The 24,106-nt window shown below is 36.5% G+C and overlaps 1 protein-coding gene across 4 annotated transcripts in view; it reads left to right on the forward strand.

Moving 5' to 3' along the window:
* Rev3l (REV3 like, DNA directed polymerase zeta catalytic subunit) overlaps positions 1–24,106 on the forward strand; it is a 133,053-nt gene that overhangs the window by 86,253 nt on the left and 22,694 nt on the right. For all 4 annotated transcript variants that reach the window (XR_009587958.1, XM_060373348.1, XM_021657208.2 and 1 more), the window contains exons 16-24: positions 1,366–1,491; positions 6,935–7,127; positions 8,322–8,433; positions 10,291–10,406; positions 15,936–16,054; positions 19,358–19,476; positions 21,853–21,994; positions 22,155–22,399; positions 23,715–23,823. Coding sequence is in view for 3 of the 4 variants with exons in the window: in XM_060373348.1 (XP_060229331.1) it covers positions 1,366–1,491; positions 6,935–7,127; positions 8,322–8,433; positions 10,291–10,406; positions 15,936–16,054; positions 19,358–19,476; positions 21,853–21,994; positions 22,155–22,399; positions 23,715–23,823 (1,281 nt within the window). In the remaining variant the exon portion in view is untranslated. The remainder of the gene's footprint in view (positions 1–1,365; positions 1,492–6,934; positions 7,128–8,321; positions 8,434–10,290; positions 10,407–15,935; positions 16,055–19,357; positions 19,477–21,852; positions 21,995–22,154; positions 22,400–23,714; positions 23,824–24,106) is intronic.

Here is a 24,106-nt window from a genome sequence, read left to right on the forward strand (position 1 = left end):
ATTATTTACACATCTTTGAAACAACAAGAAATTACATTTTTCTTTAGTTTTTTTTAAATTGTTGGGATATAAAAGATTCTTATGTGTAAATACAAATATTACAGAGAAAGTGAATATGCTAGCCAAAATGTGGATTATGAGGATACACATACATTAGCTGCTAACTGGATGAATCAAAACGGTCCAATCACAGCAGAGCTTAAATGAGTTCTTTTTCTTTTTTCTTCTTCTGTATGTCAAGACAAGGTTTCTCTGTAAAGCCCTGGCTATCCTGGAACTCACTCTGTAGACAAGCTAGCCTTGAACTCACAGAGATCCACCTGCTTCTGCCTCCCTAATGCTGGAGTTAAAGACATGTGCCACCACTGTCCAGCTAAATAAGTGATCTTTGATCCCACCAGAAACTTTTTTTCAACTGTAACTTAATTTTTAATTTCTTCACTATGTTACAAAGAAAGTGCATTATTTACTATTGAAATTGAGAAATTATAACTGTCCTTATTCAAATACTGAAGATGTGATAGTACTTAATTGACAGAATAAGGTTATGTGAAAGAAATGCACTAGATATTGTCATTGGAAATAAATGATAGAACTCACTTCCAAATTAGCTACTTCTCATAAGAAATCATTACATATAAGATATCGTTTAGTATTTGTTGAGATTATACTACAAACTTTCATCTATAAGACTTTAATTATGACCTATTGATATTAAAAACAATTAACAGTAAATTGTAAACATAAATCAACATGTTAGAGGAAATGTTTACTGTACTTAAATAGCAGAAAAGGTACTTTTAAAAAGAGAGAACTGGATATACTGACTGACATATAATCCCAGCACTGGGGAGTCAGACAGGGAGAGGGATCACCATGAGTACTAGGGATATAGAGTGAGGCATGTCTAAAAAAGGAAGAAAGGGGGAAGAGAAGAGTAGCTGAAGCAGCAAGTGTCTATTGTAAATGCTTGAAGGATGTTTTTCCTATGTGCAGCATTGGATACTATACAGACTTTCGTGCCATGGATGGACTTTAGCCATGCGGTTGTAAATATATGAATTACTCAGTCTTTCTCTCAGGAAAGGTCAAGATAAATACCCTTGTAGTGCAAGTGTCAGCTAACTACTGCTCTTAGTGTTTGGGACTTGTAAGCTCAAATGTCAGCACATGGCTTGTGTCATACTTCTGCAGTTCTTAAAGTAAATGTTAAAAACTTGTTTCTTAAACTGAAAGAGAACCCTTATGTTTATCATATTTATTACTAAGTGAATAAAATATTGTCTAAGTGAGAATAATAAAAAGAAAGAATGTCTGCTCATGTTTTTTTTGGGGGGGTTGTCTTTTTTTTTTTTTTTTTAATAGAATCAGTTTTCAGCAGTAAATACTCCGAAGAAAGAAACCTCTCAGATTGATGGACCATCCTTAAACAATACCTACGGTTTCAAAGTCAGCATACAGAACTTACAAGAGGCAAAGGCTTTACATGAGGTAAAACTGCGACATTAAGGTTGCGCACACTGTGCTTAACTATCAGGATTTGTCCATAGGACAAGTAGGAGAATTTTATAACCAGGAAATATGTTAATTTTCTTCATTGATCTTCATTTTGTTGTATTTGTGTAAAATAGAAAAAAGTGTAAATATTGGTCAGTTGCTGAGACTGATTTATAATTTCACAACCAATGCAAAATTAATAACCAAAATTTAGTTTATAGAAATTAAATTAGAAAATATTTTTATATTCTTAGAATTTTATATTTTTGTTTTGTTTTTGCTTTTTTGATTTCTTTCTTTATTATTTATTACAGTTTATTCAATTTGTATCCCAGCTGTGGCCCCCTCCCTCATCTCCTTCCAATCCCACCCTCCCTCCGTCTTCTCTCCTTACACCCCTCCCCTAGTCCACTGATGGGGCTGTCCTCCTCCCCATCTATTTGACTTTAGCCTATCAGGTCTCATCAGGACTGGCAAGGCTTCACCCCCCAGGGGGGGTAATCAAAGAGCCTGTTACTGAGTTCATGCCAGAGAAAGCCCCTGCTCCCCTTACTGGGGAACATGCTTGGAGACTGAGCTGCTATGGGCTACAGCTGAGCTGGGGTTTTAGGTCCTCTCCATGCATTGTCCTTGGTTGGAGTGTCAGTCTCTGTAGGGCTCCCACGGCTCAGTTATTTGGCTCTGTTGGTCTCCTTGTGGAGCTCCTGTACCCTCCAGGTCTTTCTATCTCCCCCTTCTTTCCTAAGATTCCCTGCACTCTGCTCAAAGTTTGGCTATGAGTCTCAGCCTCTGCTTCGATAACCTCGATCAGTAGAGTCTTTCAGAGGTCCTCTGTGGTAGGCTCCTGTCCTGTTCCCTATCTTCTCTTTCCAATGTCTATCTCATTTGTCCTTCTGACTGAGGATTGAGTATCTTCCCTAGGGTCTTCCTTCTTGTTTAGCTTCTTTAGGAGTATATATTTTAGTATGTTTATCTTATATGTCTAATATCCACTTATGAGTGAATATATACCGTGTGCATCTTTCTGCTTCTGGGTTACCTTACTCAGAATGATCATTTCTAGTTCCTGCCATTTGCCTGCATTTTTCATGATTTCTGGAAAATAGATTTTTAAAATCTGTTTTAAAAATGTGATTGTTCTGAAGTGTTGTGTCATATTTCAGTTGTAGTTTTTATTTTCTGTTTGGTTGTCTTCATAGATTAGTTTTCCATAAAAGAGAAGAAAATGATGGTTTACAGAGACTGCACAAAGTACTTGCCTTTTACATTACAAACCATGTATGCTGAAGACTAGGACACTTTCTTACCAAAATGTAAATTAGTTGCAGTATGGATTAGAAACTGAAAGCACATACCTAACTGATAGGCACATACCTAACATAAATATATATCAAGTGGTTTAGTCTGCATGCTAAAGAGTATTGTGTGTGTGTGCCTGATGTCCAGGGAGACCAGAAGAGGTCACTAGATCCCCACAGTGCTATGTACCAAAGACCTGAATCCCGATAAACTCAGGAATACATCAAATGCCCACAATTAAAAATCAAAGGAAGTCTGTGTGTGTGTGTGTGTGTGTGTGTGTGTGTGTGTGTGTGTGTGTGTGTAACTATAATTATTGGGCTGACAAGGTGGTTTACTCAGTAAAAGCACTTGCCACCATGCCTGACAACCTGATTTCAGTTTCCGAAACTCACATGATGGGAGAAGAGAACAAACTCCCACAAGTTGTCCTCTGATCTATACACTCACACACACACACACACACAGAGAGAGAGAGAGAGACTTTAGCAATAAAAATAAGAAAAATATTTATTAAGGCAAAATTGCTAGACCTTAGCAAAAAGACTTTTTTAAAAAATTCATTTATTTGGACATACGTATGCTTGTGTGTGTATGTGTCTGTCTGTTTTGGTGTTAGTATGTGCAGACTCCCACAGAGTCCAGAAAAAGACATGAGATCCCACTGAGCTGAGTTACTAGTGTTTGCAGGATGCCGAGGATATTGTGTAGATGCTAAGGTCTGAACTCCGGTGCTCATTATTGTGCAGCAAGCTCTATTAACCACTGAGCCATCTGTATAGCCTGTAGAAAACCTTGTTACTTTTGCTTATTTTCTTTTTATTTAAAAAAACATAATTTTAATTGTTATATGCATGTTCTGCACAGCCAAGTTTTAGAATTGTTTAACACTTTAAAGTTAAAATTAGTCAATGATATGGTACTGATTGTTGGCAAGCCAAATTTTTTGAAATGTTTTTGTTTTTCTGTGTAGCTCTGGCTGTCCTGACACACCCTCTATACACCAGGCTAACCTGGAACTCGCAGAGATCCACTGTCCCTGCCTCAGCCTCTGCTAGGAATAAAGCATGCACCACCATGCTTCAGGACAAATTTTTAGTCCCTGCCCAGTGGTCAAAACAAGAGATGAACCTTCTACTGTATATTTGCTCTTGGAAATGTTGTTCATTATACTTTCATTATCTTCCTTCTGCTGTCAGTTGTCCGCAAAGAAAGAAGGAATGTTGTTCCATTTCCTCACCTCCCTCTCTCTCGCCCTATCCAGCTCACTCTTTACTGTTTGCTTTAAACCACACCCTTCACAGCAGCAGTGAATTTTAAATCTCCAGAAGAAAGTCAAAACTTACATGTGAAATTTCTAATAACGAAATTAGTCTTGAAGAATATTTTGACCTAAAATTGTCTTTACAAGTCTTCTCTCTACCCTTTATACTTGTTCATCTTTCCTAATTAAATTGGTTATTTTGTCTTATATAGCTTTAGGAGAGAGGTTTTCCACTTACAATTTTGTGTTCACTAAGTTAATGTATCTTACTAACAATAACTCCTGTAGGGTGTGCATTTCCAAGTCAAAATTCTGGTTGTGGGGATGCTTGGGAGATGGCTCAGCCACTAAAATGCTTGCTGATCCAGAGCCCCAGCACCCACCTGTAAGTGTCAGTGTGGCAGTATCTGCAGTATAGGATCCCTGAACCCGGAAGTAAGGAAAGGAGAACCCCTGGCATTCCGAGGCCATCCAGTCTTGTAAGTGAATGAGCTCAAAGTCAGCAGGAAACCCTATCTCAGAAAAGAAGATGGACTGCAATGGAGAAAGATACCCAACATCTACTTGTAACATATACAAGGGAATACCCTCTACACATAGACACACACAAGGTTCCTAGACTATGAATATTTAGTAGTAGTAGTAGTTTAGTAGTATTTAGAGTTCTTGCTGAATGTGTGTGAGACTGTGGGCTTGATTCCTGGTAAATGAAAATAAGTATAATCTTTCCCCTAACTCACAACTTTACTGTGTGTGTGTGTGTGTGTGTGTGTGTGTGTGTGTGTGTGTTATAAAAAAAACTGCAATATGTAGTTCTGAGGAATGTGATTTTGATTATTATTTTTTGTGCCTCCTCTTATATACATAATTAGTATTTTTCGTATTACAGGTATGTATAAAATCTTAATCAGGACAAAAAGATAAACATGTTGAAGTAAGCCTCTATCCCTCACCAGGCTGGCAGTTTCCTTCCCCAGAAGGAAATGCCTCTTTAGAAATTTCCTGGGCATGTGCTTGCATTTTTACATATATGAGGGACTATATCCAGTGGCTCTAGTATGTTATAGTGATGTCTCCTTATTAAGATACATGATTTTTATGGCACTAACTTCTTTACTAAACTTCCATCTAAATATTCAGGTTATTTCGTACTCTTGCTCTCAAGTGAACTTCTACTTACATTTGATTAAATGAATGAGTTTACAATATAATGTCTCAGGAGTAGAATTGCTTGGTTAAAGAATATGTGCATTTTACATTTGAATAAATACTCCTAAATTGTACTTCAAAAAGATTTGCCAAATTCTACCTGTGACTAATGGAAGTTGTACACTTACATTCTTCATTAGCTTGCGTGGATTATAACTACAAATCCATTGCTAACTTATATGATCTGAGTAATTATGAGGAGACTACAAATAGTCTTTCTTTTCCAGTTACAGCTGTATGCATATGGTAGCATATACCATGTAATTATGAATCCTGGCCAAATTTTGTTTTCTGTACTATGTTGATTTATTTTAATGTATTTTTACTTTTTTTTTTTAGAGGCAGAATATTGTTGTGTTTCCCAGGCTGGATTTGAGCTTGTGAGCTATAGCCTCCTGAGTGGTTAGGATTACAGGGGTGCTCTATTGTGCCATTTTTTGTCTCAATTTTAAAAGGAAACTAAGAATTACAATTGAGAGGTTTTTATTAACAAATATTAAGTGTGAAAACGATTCACTATGTGTTGAATGCCAGTGAAAGTGTACATTAGTCCAATAAAATGACTTAGTATTTGTTGCATCCAAAACAGTTCTTTTAATTTTTTAAGGTAAAATTAAAACTTAAAAAAATTAACTCAATATGTACAAAGGTCTAAATTTAGGTAATCATTAGATAATAGGTTAGTATGAACTTTCAACTAAAAAAAATTTTCTGTTTTTAGTTTAAAGGTATATCTCTGATGCAATTGACTGTGAAACGTAACAAACTGGTTTGAATGTGGATAAGCAGCTGAGCTAATCATTCTCTCAAACAGAGATTAAGAAACACCACATATATTTTAAACAAATACTTTTTTAAGTGTTGCCATTGAGAAGTGACAGCCCGAGCATTTTTTGAAATAAGAACATGAGTTAATCTAATTTTAGAAGCAAAATCTTAAGTTTAATAAACTTATGGGCTATTAAACTGTGACTTTGTCTTTTTATTTTATTTTTATTTTAATTTTGGTTTTTTGAAACAGGGTTTCTTTGTGTAAGAGCCCTGGCTGTCCTGGAACTTGCTCTGTATACCAGGCTGGCCTCGAACTCACAGAGACCCACCTGCCTCTGCCTCCAGAAGGGTAAGATTAGTGGCGTACGTTACCAACACCACCCAGCCAAATTAATTAATTTATTTTCTTCTTATTTTTTAATGTTTGAGTGCTCTTACTGCGTGTCAGAAGAGGGCATCAGAACCCCTTTTATAGATGGTCATGAGCCACCATGTGGTCGCTGGCAATTGAACTCAGGACCTCTGGAAGAGCAATCAGTGCTGCAGTCCACTGAGCCACCGCTCCAGCCCTGTGACTTTGTCTTTTATGTCCATATTTTTATATTTTTACTTATTTGTCTTTCCTCAAGAGTTTTTGTTTGGTTGGTTGGTTTAGTTTGGTTTGGTTTTCAATACAGGGTTTCTGTGTGTAGCCTTGGTTGTCCTGGACTCTTTTTGTAGACCAGGCTGGCCTCGAACCCACAGAGATTCACTGCCTCTGCCTCCCAGAGTGCTGGAGTTACAGGCATGTACTACCTCACCCAGCTAGTCTCCTCAGAGTCTTAGTGAAAAGTACTTCTTCGAATAATCATGAGACAAAACCCTTTAAGCATAATTTTTAATTTCCTTTGATAGGTACAAAATCTTACCTTAATCAGTGTGGAGCTGCATGCTCGAACTAGAAGAGACTTACAGCCAGACCCTGAGTTTGACCCGATCTGTGCCCTGTTCTACTGCATTTCATCGGACACTCCACTCCCAGACACAGAGAAAACAGAACTCACGGGAGTGATAGTGATTGACAAAGACAAGACTGTCACCCATCAAGGTACCATTCATTTTTATTAATGATGTGCTTCTGTATTGAATTGGGTAGGAGAAAGACAGGTAGGGTCTCACATAGCTTGGATTGACTTGTACCACCTTTGTAGCTGAGGCTGGCTTTGAACTTTGATCCTCCTGCCTCTACTTCCTAAGTGCTTGGACTATTGGCATATTCCAGCCACCATGTATGGCTTAGGCTGACTGTTAGAAAAAAGCTGGAAGACTCCTTTCTAATGTTGGCTGAGGTTGGAGGAGGAAGCTCTACATAACGCCTTTCTTGATTTGTGATTCTTACTTTAATTATTCCAAGCACAAGTAGACTGGAGGTGGGTAGATAGAGCTTGTGTTAGGCTTCTGGGTTTTCCTCAGCACCACAGGCGAGGAAAAATCAGACACCCCATGACACAAAGATCCTATTAAAATCTCTAACACATGACTATTCACAACAAATCAAAGTAATCATGTATTGTTAGCGTGGGTAAACATTCTTCATTATCTACAGTTATTTTGGTGCCAATAGAGGATGTTTGCTTTAGAACATTGTTAACAACTGTACAGTAATATTTTGTGGGGTATCATATTTTCTGTTTATATGTCTTCCCAAGTAAATGTACTTTTGGTTCAGAGGTTCTTCATATGCCATATATGCATTTTAAGAAATGCAGGTATTTCTCTGACCTTTTAAAGGTAACTCTTGCAAATTATTTGAGTTCCCTGAGGAAGATTTAATATAGAAGAAAGCCATTAAGAATCTGGTGTTTAATCATTGCCAGTACCAGCTAACAAGCCAATCATTGAATTTTCTTGAATTTTTCATGAGTCAGCATTAGTAGTTTGAAATTAACCATGGTGGGATGACTTTACATAATGGAAATGAAGAAGCATTCAAGATTTTTTTCTTGAAGAGATGTTTATTAACCATTTTCTAGCATACATATGATTAAAATATTCTCTGCTAAGCAAAACTTTATCCTAGGAAAATAAAGAATATAGATAAAGCAATTTTCTTTGCAAATGATATGTTATTGCTTGGGAATAAATGAATGTAAAACTTGGATTTTAGTTGTGTTACATGAGAAAAACCATTTAAGAAAATTTTCTTAAATTTAATATTCTTTTACTCAAAAGTAAAAACTAATTACTTTTATGTAATATTACATGATAAAATGTTATTTAACATAAACATTTTATTCCTTAGATATCAGATGTCAGACCCCGTTACTTATCAGATCTGGAATTACAGGACTAGAAGTTACCTATGCTGCTGATGAGAAGGCACTCTTTCAAGAAATCACAAATATAATAAAGAGGTATTATCTAATATTCTCTGATTTTTCCACCTTCCTTGTTCATTCTTTCTTGTTGAGGCAGATGACACAAGATATAAAAGGATGAGAATCATGTCTAGGGCCCTTGGAAGTATATAATCATCCTTACAAAGGGTATTGTGTTGAGGCTCCTGTCAGCATTCCTGTTCCCATCATGTAAGGTATAGCAAAAGCAATGTTGTTTTTACAATTAAGGGAATAAAGAATAATAATTGGTTCTAGCTTCACAGTTGGATTTTAAGATGATTTTTCTATAGTTTTGAAGTAATGGGGATTTGTATAAAAATTTAGTTGTGTTATTCATTTAAATAAGTTTCTACGTTGGAAGATAGCCACCTTTTCAGTAGTATTTTGAATTTGTTTTATTCTTTTTTACTTTAATAGTTGATCTTCATTGAAAGTCTTGTGAGAGTTTATGGAAGTTATTTTAAACAAAATTATTTTAATTTAAAGATACAATAAGAATAATATCTCATTCTTTCATCCCATTTGTAAGTAATTACTCAACGCAGACTTTGGTGTCATCTAGCACTGTATTTCTGTCTTAAACACTTTACATAGCTCTGTAATCTTAATTGTCTGCATCTGAAAAATTAGTAACTCATAAAATATGTTAATGCATGTAAAACTAATATCTTAGTGTCTATTAGTCACATAGTCAGTATTTATCTGTGTGATGGAATCCTATATAAAAATCAGTGAGAACAAACCAGGCATGATGGCTTACTCCTGTAAACCCAGCACTGGGTAGGTGAAAGTGGGAGGATTGGAAGTTTGAAACTAGCCTGAGCTATATAGTAAGACTCTCGTCTCAAAAATAACAAGGGGCTAAAAATGTAGATCAGTAGTGGAGTACTTGCCTAGCATGTATATAGCTAGTAATGATGATATAAAAGTAAATAATACAAGTAAATAATACAAGTGAAACATATAGACACAAATAAGCTTATTAAAGTGGTTTTAAGGGCTTTTTTTTATAGAGCTACTGTAGATTTTACTCTCAAAACATAACTATAATCAGTTTCTCTCTTCCCTATAGTTTTCCCTTTGAAAACTTGTGCTCTTGTGCTGTGACCAGTAATATTTTCATGACAGTCACCACATAGAGGGCCCTAAAAGGAGCCACAAAGTAACTCCTAAATTTGATGTGGGTTGTCAGCTCAGCTTCCCACAACGACTCTATAATGACAAAAAGTGCCCTTTCTCTGAGGTTCTCAAGCTTACTTTCCTTCATTAATTTCACTCTCAATATTTTAATCTATGACTCAACTGAATTGCCATTCTTTCAGAACACAAACCTGTCATTTCTTAAGCATTACTTTGTGTGAGAACCAAGGCAACACTAAAATCACTAAGAATGTGTTTTAATTATTTTCTTTCTCAGCATGAACACTATTTAAAGACTGGATAGGTTAAGAAACATAAAAATGACTCGTCAGTGACCTGGATGACCTTTATCCTAACCACACCCACACGTGTCTCACACTTCACCCTTTCCCATCCACATCATATTCTCAGTCATGCCCTCACTCCAGGAGTAATTGTCTCTCACCCCAGATTTCATCAGCCTCTTTGCCAAAAAACGTAGAAAAAATACAGTCTTAGTAAAATTAAGCTCATTTTAGAAAATAAATTAGCTGCTATAATCACCTATTCCAAGTTATTTTACAGCAATCATTCTATAGGTACCACTGATGCATCCCTTCGCATTATAGAATGGCCACTATGGAGTAGAGATTTTGATTTTTGTCCCCTCCACCATGAGAACAAGGGTTCTTCTGTGCAAAGGTACAAATGTTGTAATGTTGCGTGCTCTGATGTTTTGTTTTTCTTCTCTAGGTATGACCCTGATATTCTGCTAGGGTATGAGATTCAGATGCATTCCTGGGGCTACCTCTTACAAAGGGCTGCTGCTCTAAGTGTTGACTTATGCCAGATGATCTCTCGAGTGCCAGGTATGTGGAATTGCAAATGTTTGTTACAACTACAGAGGAATTATAAAGTAAATAACAACAAAATTAAAGAAAAGAAATGCTGTTATTCTGGCTCAGTTTTTATACTAAGTTGTGGTAAGTTCTAGACATAATTCAGTATAGAAAAGGTTAAACCAAAAGAAAAGAATCTTCATTCTCACTGCTGTATATGCTGTTTTATATATTGGGGTCCTCCCACTTTCATCATCTTTTCATGTATAAATCTTTTTATAACGAATTATATAATCTACTCCATCTTTCTTCCTTCATCAAGTATCCTAGAGCCATTCTTACATATTATGGGGTGTCTTCATGGTTGTGGTAAAGCTGCGTGACATTTCCTTGGCTTTATAAGCCATACTTTTATTGTTTTGTCTCCTTTTATGTTTTTGCTCATTAAATGGGTAGGAAATAAAAAGAAGGGCCAAAAAACATTAATAATTAAAAATTAATAGTTAACTAGTTGGTCTTTGATTTTTATTTGAGTGCAAATATAAAAAGTAGTATGAATCTTGATAACAGTTGCCAACTGTTTTGATGCTGAGTTTAGAGAGGACTTATAATGTTTATTTCAAAATTACTTGTAATTTGTGAATCATTTTTGTTTCCTGTACAACTACAAAATTTTTATTACCCATATTTTATTTTTAGTTTTAGTTTTTTCTTTTTTTTTTAGTTTTTTCTTCTTTTCATTTTATTTGCAATTTTCAGTTTTTTAATTTTAATTAAAATCTAATTACATCATCCCCCCTTTCCTTTTCTCACTCTAGATCCTCCCTTGCCTCTTCTTTCTAACACCTCCACCCCAACTCCCTCTCAAACTGGTGGCCTCTTTTCCTTTCTCATAATATATATGAATACATCAGTATATAAATACATAAATACAACCTACTGCGTTACTTTGGTGTTCCTTGTATGTATATGATTTCAGGACTTGGTGTTGAATAACTGACTAGGGCTTTTATCCCTGGGAGAAACTAGTTCTCCCTCTCTCAGCAGTCATTAGTTGCCTGTATAAGTACAAAATTTTTAAAATTTGTTTTGGCTCCCACAGCTTTTGGGAGAGTTTTCCAAGTGTTCAGAAGAAGTAGCCCTTGGGTGTAGTTATTAATTATATTTAATTGACTGTAAGAGATAAGGATCAAAAGAATGAAAGTTTGTGTCCTACATTACAGGTATAGCAGTCCTGTAATTACAGCAGTAGTTTGTCTGTCTGAAATGCTTGAGGTTTTGAGTTTGATCCCCAGGACCAAAGAGGAGGAGGGAGGCATGGAGGGAGAAAAGAGTAGGGAGGAGGGAAGGAAGGAGAGCTGGTGTCCTTTCAGAATCATTGTTAAGTCAGCAAAGTACGAGAAAAAGGTATGTGGTTGGTGAGGTAGCATAGTAGTGTAATGCACAGATTCTAAAGAAAAGACTTGCTGGGTTCACATTCTGGCTGTGTGCCTATCTTCCCTGTATAATATGTACTTAGGTCCATGCCTCAGTTTATTCATCTGCAAAGTGGAGGTACAAATAGAACTTTCAAGGTGACAGCAGTTGTGCCTGGAAACAGAAAACACTGTGTAAATATTGTTGCTAACTTAGTAAAACATTGAATTTTTGAACATTATCTCTTTAGCATAAAGAAAGAAATGAGAGTTGTGTGGGTGAGTGTACATGCCTTCAAGGTGAAGATATCCTTGTTTAGCTAATACAAAATGAAACTTAGAGTGGGTGTGCTGAAGTAAAGGAAGCAGTGTTGGTAAAGTCCTAGAGTGTGACAGATGTATAAGAGGCAATATATATTTTAAACAGTTTAGGACCTTTAGTCAATAACATTCACTAAGTCTGTTGTTAGTTTTCTCAGTAAAATCATCACCCACGAAACTAGACTCAGTTCCCTTTGTTCTAAGGAACTCTCACGGTCTTTCATTAAACAGTTAAGAGAATGTTCCTCCTGAGTTTCCCAGATTTTGAGAGAATTATTCAGATTAAGAACTATTAGTTGGGGCTGGGCCGACGCTTAATGAGTAAGATGCTTCCTGCAGAGCATGAGGACCTCTGTCGCATCCCCAGCGCCCAAGCTAAAGCTAGCTGTGGTAGTCAGCACCTGCTGTCTCGGCTCTGGGAGACAAGGCAGGAAAGTCCCTGGGGTTTGCCAACAGGCTAGCCTCCATTAAGTCAGTCAGTACTAGGTTCAGTAAGGGCATGTCTCAAAAAATAAGGTGGAGGGCAATTGAGAGACACCTGATGTCAACCCCTGACTTCCATGTGCAGGCACACATACACACCCCCTGTACAAGCTGTCTGGTCTTTGTTTGTTTGTTTTTCAAAAAAATAACTAGTTTTTCAATGGACCTTTGGTCTGGTTTTGTTTAAGGTAGGGTCTTACTGTAACTTAAGATGACCTTGAACTTCCTTCTATCTTTTGTATACAGAGATTACACCTGGACAGCAATGGACATTTTTCATGGGAAAGGGAAACAAACAAAAATGATGTAGCATTAGGTGTTAAAAAAAGTAGCAGTAGAAATTGCTAAGTTAAAAGAAGGAGAGTTATTGTTTAAAAATATATAGCGCTGGCAGATCTCTAATGGCACTCAGTTCAGGATGTTACAGGAGTTGGAGGTCATGCTGGCTAAGGAGCCTCTGGGGAAGAGGGATAAAATGGCAATTTTCAAAGAATGTAGTTTCTAGTTTTAGGTTTCCTGAACTACCAGTGTTTTTAGGCTTTGCTGGATGGAATAAAAGTTGCTGCAGGCAAATAAATGGAATAAAGGTCTATTGGACAGTGGCTGCACCATTTGAGTTCAGATTAAAATTCAGAATGTATATGGACACCAATATGCCTGGACACATGAGGAATTTTATGATTTATCCAAAATCAAAACATTGATTTTCAGTTCATCACCAATAGAACCTGACTTATCCATGGCTGGAATTCAGCCATTTCCTTCTATTTCAATTACACCTCATTCACCATCATCTCCTGTTGCTTCTGTGCTTCTTGATATGGCCAGCAGCCATTTCCTCTACTTCTGGCCATCCTAATGTGCAGTGAAGAACCCTATCCTTGTATGATGTCCTTGATTTTCTCATCAAACCCATGAGTTTAGTTCAAAACAGTATTCATTGGTTTCTTAGTTGTTTTGGTTTGGTTTGCTTTTGGTTCTCTGGTAGTCTTGGCTGCGCTGGACTCTGTACATCAGGCTGGTCTCAAACTCAGCAATCTGCCTGCCTCCCTGAGGGCCGGGATTAAAGGTGTGCACCACCACATCCAGCTTTACTGATTTCAAAAGAAGTTGTTTTTGCCTTGACACCTTAGCAAATTAGAGAAGCACATCAAGGGGGTTTTTTGGTTTTGGTATTGGTTTTGGTTTTTTTTTTTTTTTTTTTTTTTTTTTGTCAAATGGCTAAAGAGATTATACTGTACAAATTCAGCTGTGACTTTCGGAGATACCCCATTGTCCTCAAGAACATAACTAGCCTTACTGTCTATTTATAAAGGTACACAGGGAACTCCTTTGCCTGGCTGCACCATCACCTGAAATGGGGCTGACCAGAAGCTCCCTGGCACCCTGTGAATATTACATTTTTTAGTGAGATTGCATCAAATTTCCAGATCAGATTTCTTGGGCATCTGAAATTGGAAAGACTTCCTTCATGTCTGTGTGTCTTATATGACCACTCACATCAGCCTTGCTATTACTGCGATTAAAAATGAAAGGTAATAGAAACCCTGATCATTCTAGACCACTAGTTAAAGAAGGACTTACTATGCAAATGATAGTGAACTTGTTAAACTAGGCTTCACGTATCCTTGAATGGTCCCTTTATGGAAAATGAGGCTGATGCTCTCACTCCATACAGTGACTCATACACATCTGATTTGATGTTGCCCTTTTCATTCAACAAATGAGAAGCCCACAGACAGGATTTGTCCTGTTGGTGAAAAAAAGGCGCCTCTGAAAGTCTGATGTTGGATGGGCTTGTCTTAGAAATTCTCAGTGATTGTTCAGAGGCAGATGAGACCAAATTCCAAGAGGTCCCACAAGACTGAAGAAAGAAGCTGTGAAAGTGTCCACCCAGCCCAGTACAGAAATAGAAAGATCAAGTGTCTGTACCAGTGCCACAAACAAGGGGGGAACTATTGTTGAGCTAACAGTGGAAGGCTCTTGTAATGAAAAGGAAGGTCCTCTTGCCAAAGGAAAATCGTCTTTCTGTAGGGAGCACAAAGTAATCCACAGAAGGAGTTCTCATCATCTGTAAGGGTGGCTGGTGGTTATTCCTGCTACTGTCCCACCTTCATTAACAGGCTACTCAGTACCATTCTACCACAGGCCAATGTCATCAGATTTGCCAGGAGAACAAAGAGGAAATTATAGTAATAATGAAGTGCAGCTTGGAATATCCAATACTGTACAATGCATACAAAATAAAAACATAATTTGTATTTATGGAATGGAAAAGAACTTAATTTCAAGTAAAGAGTGACTGCCTTAGTACTGCTAATGCCTTCCTGTCAGATATAAATGGTGTACAAACGTTGTATCATTAAAATTTCAAAAGACTCAGCCTTTGTGCTTGGTGTAGTATTCATGCTTTGTGAAGTTTATGGTTCAAATACGGGGAAAATGTATGGTTGTTGGTGAGAGGATGAAAAACAAATGATCTGTCCATTTTACTTAATGAAGCATTTAAAATTCAAAAACTACAACTTCATCGGTGTTAATTAAAAAACGGATTGTACCATCAGAATATTTAAAAGTAATTTTTTAGTTAAAAATAATAAAGCATTTTCAACTATGTAATGTTTGAAAACACATACACAAAAAAACTGTTGTCAAATTGACGCATCATGGTAAAATAAGAAAATAACATTTTACTAAACTTATAAACCAAGGCAGTAAAATTTTAATTACTATGGGTGAAACTTTTATGTGCAAAATCATGTACTTAAAAGGTAATGATATGATTTTGAAGAGACTTTACTTTTTAGTCGTAGGAATTATATTCAGAGTATGTTTTCATTAAAAAATATTCAAATTAAAATTTTTTGATTCTGTAAAGATAAAAATAAATATACATACTATCTCTTAATGCTGAGCTCCACACCTGTGGAGTCGGCAATGCATGGAAATCCATGTGCACTCAGCAGCTATGCACATTGTACTCGGTGTCGTAGCGTGTCGCTGCGCAGAGGTCTTACAAATACTAAGCCTTTTTAGTTAAAGAATTGTTTCGCATCCTCATAGACACCAAGGGACAAGTGTGCATACTATAGAGAAAGAGGGAGAGAATACCATGTGTCCTTCAGTTCATTCATTTTACAAAATTTGTATGTGATTTAAGAAAGAAAAATTGATTTTGTTAAAATAATGAGTAGTCCCTTATTCTAATATGGAATAGACCAAATCAGATTTTACCTTTAGTCTTAATTCTTAATTCTTTTTATTGTTTTCATTTTTTGGCATAATTTACTAAAAGCTTGTTTTCTAGGAGTCTTGATGCAACCTGCATTCTTTTTTTTAGATGACAAAATTGAAAACAGATTTGCAGCAGAAAGAGATGACTATGGATCAGATACAATGAGTGAGATAAATATTGTTGGCAGAATTACACTAAACCTTTGGAGAATCATGAGAAATGAGGTATTTTATCTAAAATGTTTAGATGTAAGATTAGACCAATATAATAGTTGTACTCATTACAGAGTAAATTATAAATTCTCTGTTTTGTGATTTATTGTTGTTATATGCAAATTAAGTTGCAAAATACTTTATATAATGGCAAAATAAAAAATATGCCTTTATTGCTTTCTATTTATGTCTAACTTAACAACCTGAAAATTGAGTATCATTGTACATACCTGTAATCTCAGAACTTGGAAAGGTAAGACAGAAAGCTCTTAAATCCATGGCTAGCCTGGGCTGTATAATGAAACCCTTAAAAATGATAGTCTACAACTATAATAAAATATTGTGGTATTTGTGTTCAATATTATATAATTTCATCATTAAGAAAAATCTAGTCTAGCTGGGTGTGGTGGTGCATGCCTGTGATCCTAGCACTCTGGGAGGCAGAGGCAGGAGGATCTCTGTGAGTTCAAGGCCAGCCTTGACAGAGAAATCCTGTCTTGAAAAACCAAAAAAAGAGAGAGAGAGGGAGAGAGAGAGAGAGAAAGAAAAGCAAAGAAAAAGAAAATCTAATCTAGGCTTAGGAAGAAAATTCTCATGATAAATACATCTAAATACTGGGCCAAACTGGAGAGAAAATATTCAAAAATAGTTAATGGGAGCATCCAATTGGATGGGCTTTTAGGTTAAATGATGTCAAGAAACTGTCCCATTAATTTGCAATCCTTTATAGAAAGTTATTTTACATACAATAAAAGTAAGTTTGTAGGGTTTACTAGTGATATTTACACTTTGAAGTTGTTTTCTCTAAGTGAAATACAAGATTCCTACTGTAAGTTGGTTGTTTTTTAGATTTTGGACTTTGGGTAATAACTAAAATGTTTAAATGAAAATTCACTCTCCAATGGCATTTCCTGTTTGAAACTGCTGTTTCATTATATACTTTCTTTTTTCTTTGCTATTGACTTTTTGGCTCTTGTGGATTTGTATGTGTTAATCATGCCAGATGAGGCAGTGGATTGATTCTTTATATAAATGTAGGAGCCTCAGTTTTCTTCCTGTTTCTTCTTTGTGCGAATAGTCAGAAGTTATGCTCACGTTTAGTCTAATTTGAAACTGCATTAATGAATCTGCTTGAGAACAATTTTGAGTGCAGTTATGTGGTATGTGAGGACTTGTGTATGCACATGTCTATGGAAGCCAGAGGTCAACCTTGTGTATCATTTCTCAGGAACCATCCGCCTTGTATCTTGAAACAGGGTCTCCTCATTGGTCTGTAGCTTCCCTGGTCCCCAGCACTTGGATAACAAGCTGTGCTACCACAAGTGACCTTTTTACATGAGTTCTGGGGATTCAGCTAAGATCCTCATGAAGCCCTTGACCAATTAAGCCATCTCCCCATCACTTTTGAAAAGTTTAATTATTACTGGCAATCTGACAGTCTCCATAAAATCCTGAATGATAGCAATTCTGGAATATCAAGACTTTGGACCAGAGCTGGCTCTGAGTATTTGTTTCATACCAAAACACTGAAATTATGTTTTCTGGAATTGTTTCGTTCTAAAGGTTCCTTTTTAATCTTTGTGTCTTTTATCTGTTTTTCTTATGGCAATTTGCAATTTCTGTGATTCTTATAAACATAAAATTTCTGCTGTTCCAACTGGACTTTGAGTCCTTAATGATAAACCCACTGCCTCCTAAATAATTTTTATGAGAGATAGATTAGCTACCTAAAGGAATATATGACTTTTACCCTGAAAACAGGTTACATTTATAGATCTTCTAAACCATCAACTTAGTCTAGGCTTCAGATTTTGTCACATGGCTTGTCACTACAGAGAACAGAGTATTAAACTTGACCATTTAGATCTTTGTTTCCTCTAAGAACCTCGTTTTCCTATATGTTAACGCTGTTTTCTGGTCATTTGTTCCCCACATGGTCCCTCCCATTAGCTTCATCTCTTTCCTCATTGTCTGCATTCTGAGAAAGCCATTTATATTTCTTCCCTACACCACTAACTCAGTCTGTAGGACATGTGTTGTACTCAGTGCTTTCAAGGTGGGCTTTATTCTGCTCTTACCATTGTCTTGGCAATCGTTCCTCCTTTAAACTTGTTGGGTTTTTACCTCAACTCTATTGCCTCTTCTACCTTTTAGAGCCATTCAGAGAGACAGGGAAAGAGAGGGTATGGGTATGTACTTAATACTGATTTGTGCCATTATTCTGGGGATAACAGAAATCTTTTTTATCATTTATTACAATTTATTCAGTTTGTATCCAGGCTGTGTCCTCCTCCCTAATCTCTTCCCAATCCCACCCTCTCTCCCTCTTCTCCCCCTATGCCCCTCCCCTAGTCCACTGATAGGTGAGGTCTTCCTCCCTTTCTATTTGACCTTAGCCTATCAGGTCTCATCAGGAGTGGCTCTATTGTCTTCTTCTGTGACCTGGTAAGGCTGCTTCCCCATCAGGAGGAGGTGATCAGAGAGCCTGTCACAGAGTTCATGCCAGAGAAAGCCCCTGCTCTCCTTATTAGGGAACCCACTTGGAGACTGAGTCTATGGGCTACATCTGAACTGGAGTTTTAGGTCCTCTCCATGCATTGTCCTTGGTTGGGTTATCTATCAGTCTCTGCAGGACCCTCAGGGCTCAGTTTTTGTATATACTCATAAGTGGATATTAGCCATATAATATAGGATAAACATACTAAAATCTATAGTTCTAAAGAAGCTAAACAAGAAGGAAGACCCTAGGGAAGATGGTCAATCCTCATTCAGAAGGACAAATGCGGTAGACATTGGAAGCAGGAGAAAACGGAACGGGACAGGAACCTACCACAGAGAGCCTCTGAAAGACTCTACTGATGGAGGTATCAAAGCGGAGGCTGAGACTCTGGGCAAACTTTGGGCAGAGTGCAGGGATCTTATGAAAGAAGGGGGAGATAGACCTGGAGGGTACAGATGCTCCACAAGGAGACCAACAGAACCAATAACAGAAATCTTAAGTAGAAGAGATGAGTTTGGATCACTGTACTGAAATGAGCTTGACATTAAATCCCTATTTTATACTTCTGCATTGTAGATTTGAAAAATTTTTATGTCCAGTAAACTATGCGTATTTTTAATTAATTATGATTCACTTGTAACTGATAATCTTTACAATTAGCTTTCATATTCTCTATGAAAAGTTCTAAGTGGAATTAGGACTTTATAAAACTAAATGAGCGGGGGTTGACTGAAAAACAGCAAATGTTCTACATTAAATTATAATTCTGCCTTACACTGTTTTTTCGTTTTTTGTTTGTTTTTTTTTTTTTTTAGGTTGCTCTGACTAACTACACTTTTGAAAATGTGAGCTTTCATGTTCTCCACCAGCGTTTTCCCCTTTTTACCTTTCGAGTCTTGTCAGACTGGTTTGATAACAAGACAGATCTGTACAGGTAATGTTTTCCTACTCTCAAGAGGATACTGTATCTTTTTTTTTTTTTTTCCAAATCAGCATTAGGGGCTGGAGAGATAGCAGTTAAAAGCACTGGCTGCTCTCCCAGAGGACCCAGGTTCAGTTCCCAGCAATCATGTGGCAGTGCACAAATGTCTGTAGCTCCAGTTCCAGGGCATCCGGTGCCCTCTTCTGGCATCTGCAGCTACCAGACACACATATATGATGCACAGCCACATGTGCCAGGAAAGCACATGCACATATTAAATAATAATACGTTAATTTTTAAAATAAAATTAAAAGTCAGTGCTATTGAGCTTTATATTATATACAATAAAACGCACACATTTAAAGAATGTTGTTCCGTGATTTTAAGTATGTGCATTCACACTGTAACCAGTACCCTCTCATGATAAGAACAATAGCTACAAGAGAATACTCTTCAACAAATCTGATTTGCGGTCTACCCAAAACCTAACTATTCACTTAAATACTAGTTAAATTTTTATCAGCCAGTCACTTTTGCCAGTTGTAGAACTTTATATAAAAGAAAATATTGGTAATGTGTTGCTTTTTGCTTTGATGAAACTCAGTATAATTTTTAACTTGTAACTGTTGTGAGATTCCAGTGCATGTTGTTCACCTTTGCTGCTCAGTAGTTCTCAGTTATATGAAATGCACAGCAGTTTATTCCTGCAACTCTCAATAGACACCACCATGAATAAAACTATTATAAATAAGTATGTACACTAGTCTATGTGAGCATATATTTTCATTTCTGTAGTTGATGGATTTCTGGGCCATATGGTTGGTTAGTGTGTTACCACTATCTGTTTACTGTGGTAGTTCATCTTCTGCAAGTCTGCAAGAACTGAATTATCCCAACGCTTACTTATCAAAAAAAAGAAAATACTGTTGACTGTAAAATAGTAAGTTTACTGTTTCATTCTGCGGTGGTTGAGATTTGCTTTGTTTTGTGTTTTTTAACTACTATAAAGATATTGACTCTCTTTCCTTCTGACCTTCATTGTTTCTGATAAGTCAACAATCATTTAGTTTTTTAATTTGTCCAATCCATTTTATTTCTTTTCTTTTCTTTTTTTTAAAGATGGGATCTCTGTATATAGATGAGGGTAGCCTTGAACCCTAATGTAGCCCAAGATGACCTCAGATTTGGGATTCTCCTCTCTCAGTCCCTCAAGGGCTAGGGTTATAGTTGTACAAACCACACCTAGCTCATTTTACTCAGTATAAGATATAGAGTGGATTTGAGGGAGTTATTTTTCCCTGGTCCAGCCTTAGTCTTTGGAAGTTCTTCTGTTCTGGGGCATACGGATGAGCTTTCTCAGCATCCTATTCATAACACGGTGGGAAAAACATGTGCTTTGTATAATTACCAGTTTCTAGGTCCAGACAGGTTTTCTGCCTGTCGCCAGTGACCTCTGCTTCTTCCTTGGCAGCTGAGCTCCTTTGCTTAAGTTCTGTGATGGGAAGTATTCTGCCCCTTTCTTGGGAGCTGTTGTTCATTATTCAGTGCCAGGTCTGTGTATGGGAGTGGCAGATACCAGGCTATAGGTGTCTCCTAAGCACCTCTAACTTGATAGCACTTAGACTCCAGAAGAATGAAAAAGACAAGAATCCAGTATTTAAAACTGAGTGCATTTTGAGTAATTAAAATATAAGGTGAACAGGTAGAAAAGATGGGAAAGGTAGAGCTTTTATAAACAACTCTTTGTGTGAGAGAACAATTTTATTGAAAATATATTTTAAAAAATACAGCATATTCTGATTGTGGTTTTCCTCTTCCCCAGTTCCTCTCAGACCCTCCCAGTTCCCCACCTACCCAGATCCACACCCTTTGTCTCTCTTATGGTCTCTATTCATCTTCCATTCCCTTTTGAGGAACCTGAGGGAAGTGAAGTAAAACTACAGTAAAGACTAGCTTTGGTATCAAGTCTTTACAGAGAAGTTAGGTTATAGCTCAGTGCTAGAGTTCAGAGAAAAAGTAATACATAAACTGATAAGTAACATTTATATTCAACTTAACATTAAAAACTATTTGATGATTTGTTTAGGTATTGGTATAGTGCTCTAAATTCATGTCTTACCACCTCTAGTTAGTTATTATCCAGGATAAATACCTTTTTGCCAAGTGAGATAGAGAACTGGGCATGGGTTAGCAAAAATCAAGAAAAATTTTGAAACTAATTATCTTTATGTACTATTTTAAATTTTATGTATTATTACTGAGTTTTATTCCTTAAAATTTTTCTGACATTTAACTCTTTTGTATACTTTATTTAAAGGTTCATTTTGTGACTCTCTCCTTCAGTACCCTCACTTTACCTGTAATCATGAATGGATTCTTTTTTGACAGATGGAAAATGGTTGATCATTATGTTAGCCGTGTTCGTGGAAATCTCCAAATGTTAGAACAGCTGGACCTAATTGGAAAAACCAGTGAAATGGCCAGACTTTTTGGCATCCAGTTTTTACATGTACTAACAAGAGGTTCACAGGTAGAAATTTTTTTGTACACGTTAAAGTTTTTCGTAAGTGAGAATACTTACTTTTGACCTGTTTGAAATGTTTAGGTTTTTTTAAACTTTGTACCTGTTATCAGTACTTGAGTAATTGAACCTTGGAATATCATTAAATGACACCCTCTTTTCTTTGCAGTACCGTGTGGAGTCAATGATGTTGCGTATTGCTAAACCAATGAACTATATCCCTGTGTCACCTAGTGTTCAGCAGAGATCCCAGATGAGAGCCCCACAGTGTGTTCCCCTCATTATGGAACCTGAATCTCGTTTCTATAGCAACTCTGTTCTTGTTTTGGACTTCCAGTCACTATATCCTTCAATTGTGATTGCATATAACTACTGTTTTTCCACTTGCCTTGGCCATGTAGAGAATTTGGGAAAGTAAGATTTCTTTTTACATTTACAGTCGTGTTATTGTGCTTTATATGTATCAAGAATATAGACATTATATGTTTCTGTATTTTACACTGTCCTTAAGAATAAGATGAATTGGGTTATAGCATAGCTAACCCCTTGCTGCAGTTTTACTAATTGACATGAACCGTGATATGATTAATTCAGTTTTGTAGATGGATGGCTCATGTAAAAAGGATCATGAGTAGAGACAGAAATCCTTGTATCTCTCTGGAGTTTTTGTTTGTTTGGTTGGTTGGTTGGTTGGTTTGGTTAGTTTGGTTTGTTCTTTGTTTTATTTTGTTTAAGAAAAGGTTTCTCTGTGTAGCCTTGTCTGTCCTGGACTTTGTAGACCAGGCTGGCCTTGAACTCAGAGATCCACCTGCCTCTTGCCTCCCTTTGTACTGGGATTACAGGCCTGAGCCACTGTGCCCAGCTTGCATCTATCTGTTTTATTCTTCATGAACATCAGGGGTCTTCTTTAGAATGAGAATTATTGTTATTAATTCAGCTTCCAGTGTAATACTTTGAAAATAATGATTTAATTCCAGTTGTCATTTCCTCTTGACTTAGAAAATGCTATGATTTTTCAGAAGATGGAATTAACTCTTACAATTTGTTAATTCGTGTAAGTTCAATGAGAATAACATTTAAATTGGCAAAGGAGTGGATGTTTTTCTTAGGTGACAAGAAATATATAATCTTCTTTTAAATAATTTTGTGTACATGAGACCGTGTAATTGTGATCTAAGCTGGTACTCTCTTTCATAGGGAACACTTATGGAAACTGTATCTTTAATGTTATCTTTTATTAGGAGGGAAATTTGGAATTTATATTGAATTTTTCTTGAGGGGGCTTAATATAACATTATATACTGAGTTGAAATTTTGTATGTTATATGTATATTTAGACATAAAGTGTAAAGTACTGCCATTTAAGAAATGCTTCTTTTGCTGGTTGGGCATTGGTGGTACACACCTCTAATCCCAGCACTTAGGAGGCAGAGGCAGGTGGATCTCTGAGTTCAAGGCCAAGCCTTATCTGTAGAGTGAGTTCCAGGACAGCCAGGCTATACAGAGAAACCCTGTTTCAAAAAAAAGGAAAGAAAAGAAAAAGAAAGGCTTCTTATAAATTGTGCATATATGAAGAATTTTTGTTAATGAACTAAGCAAGCATATTAGTAGTTAACATGAATTCATGTTTACATGTCTAAAAAAGAAGTTATGATGAAATCAGAAAGGTGCCTGGAAGCTCTATCTATCATGTGAGAAAGTCTCTGCCTGATGTTCTCTTTCTCGACAGATGTGATGAGTTCAAGTTTGGCTGTGCGTCTCTGAGAGTGCCTCCAGACTTACTTTACCAGATTAGGCATGACGTCACAGTGTCCCCCAACGGAGTAGCTTTTGTAAAGGTAATACTCTCCTGTAATGAAAGGAACAACTGTGGATTACCTTTAAAAACAAAGAGTGGTGTAGGTATTACTGGACATAAGGCTATACTGCTTGAAGACTTTTATTTAAAAAATAAAAAACAGAATCTTTTGAGGAAACCATTTTGAAGAAAAATAACCATCTTGCTTTGGTTGAATTTAGACTTAAAATATTTTAATTGCTACATTTTAACTAATGAAATATTGGAAGAAATAAATGTACATCTATAGCATTACTAGAACCTGGCAGATAGACCTAGCAACT

This window comes from Meriones unguiculatus, chromosome 20 (assembly GCF_030254825.1).
Source record: "Meriones unguiculatus strain TT.TT164.6M chromosome 20, Bangor_MerUng_6.1, whole genome shotgun sequence".
Lineage (NCBI taxonomy): Eukaryota > Metazoa > Chordata > Mammalia > Rodentia > Muridae > Meriones > Meriones unguiculatus.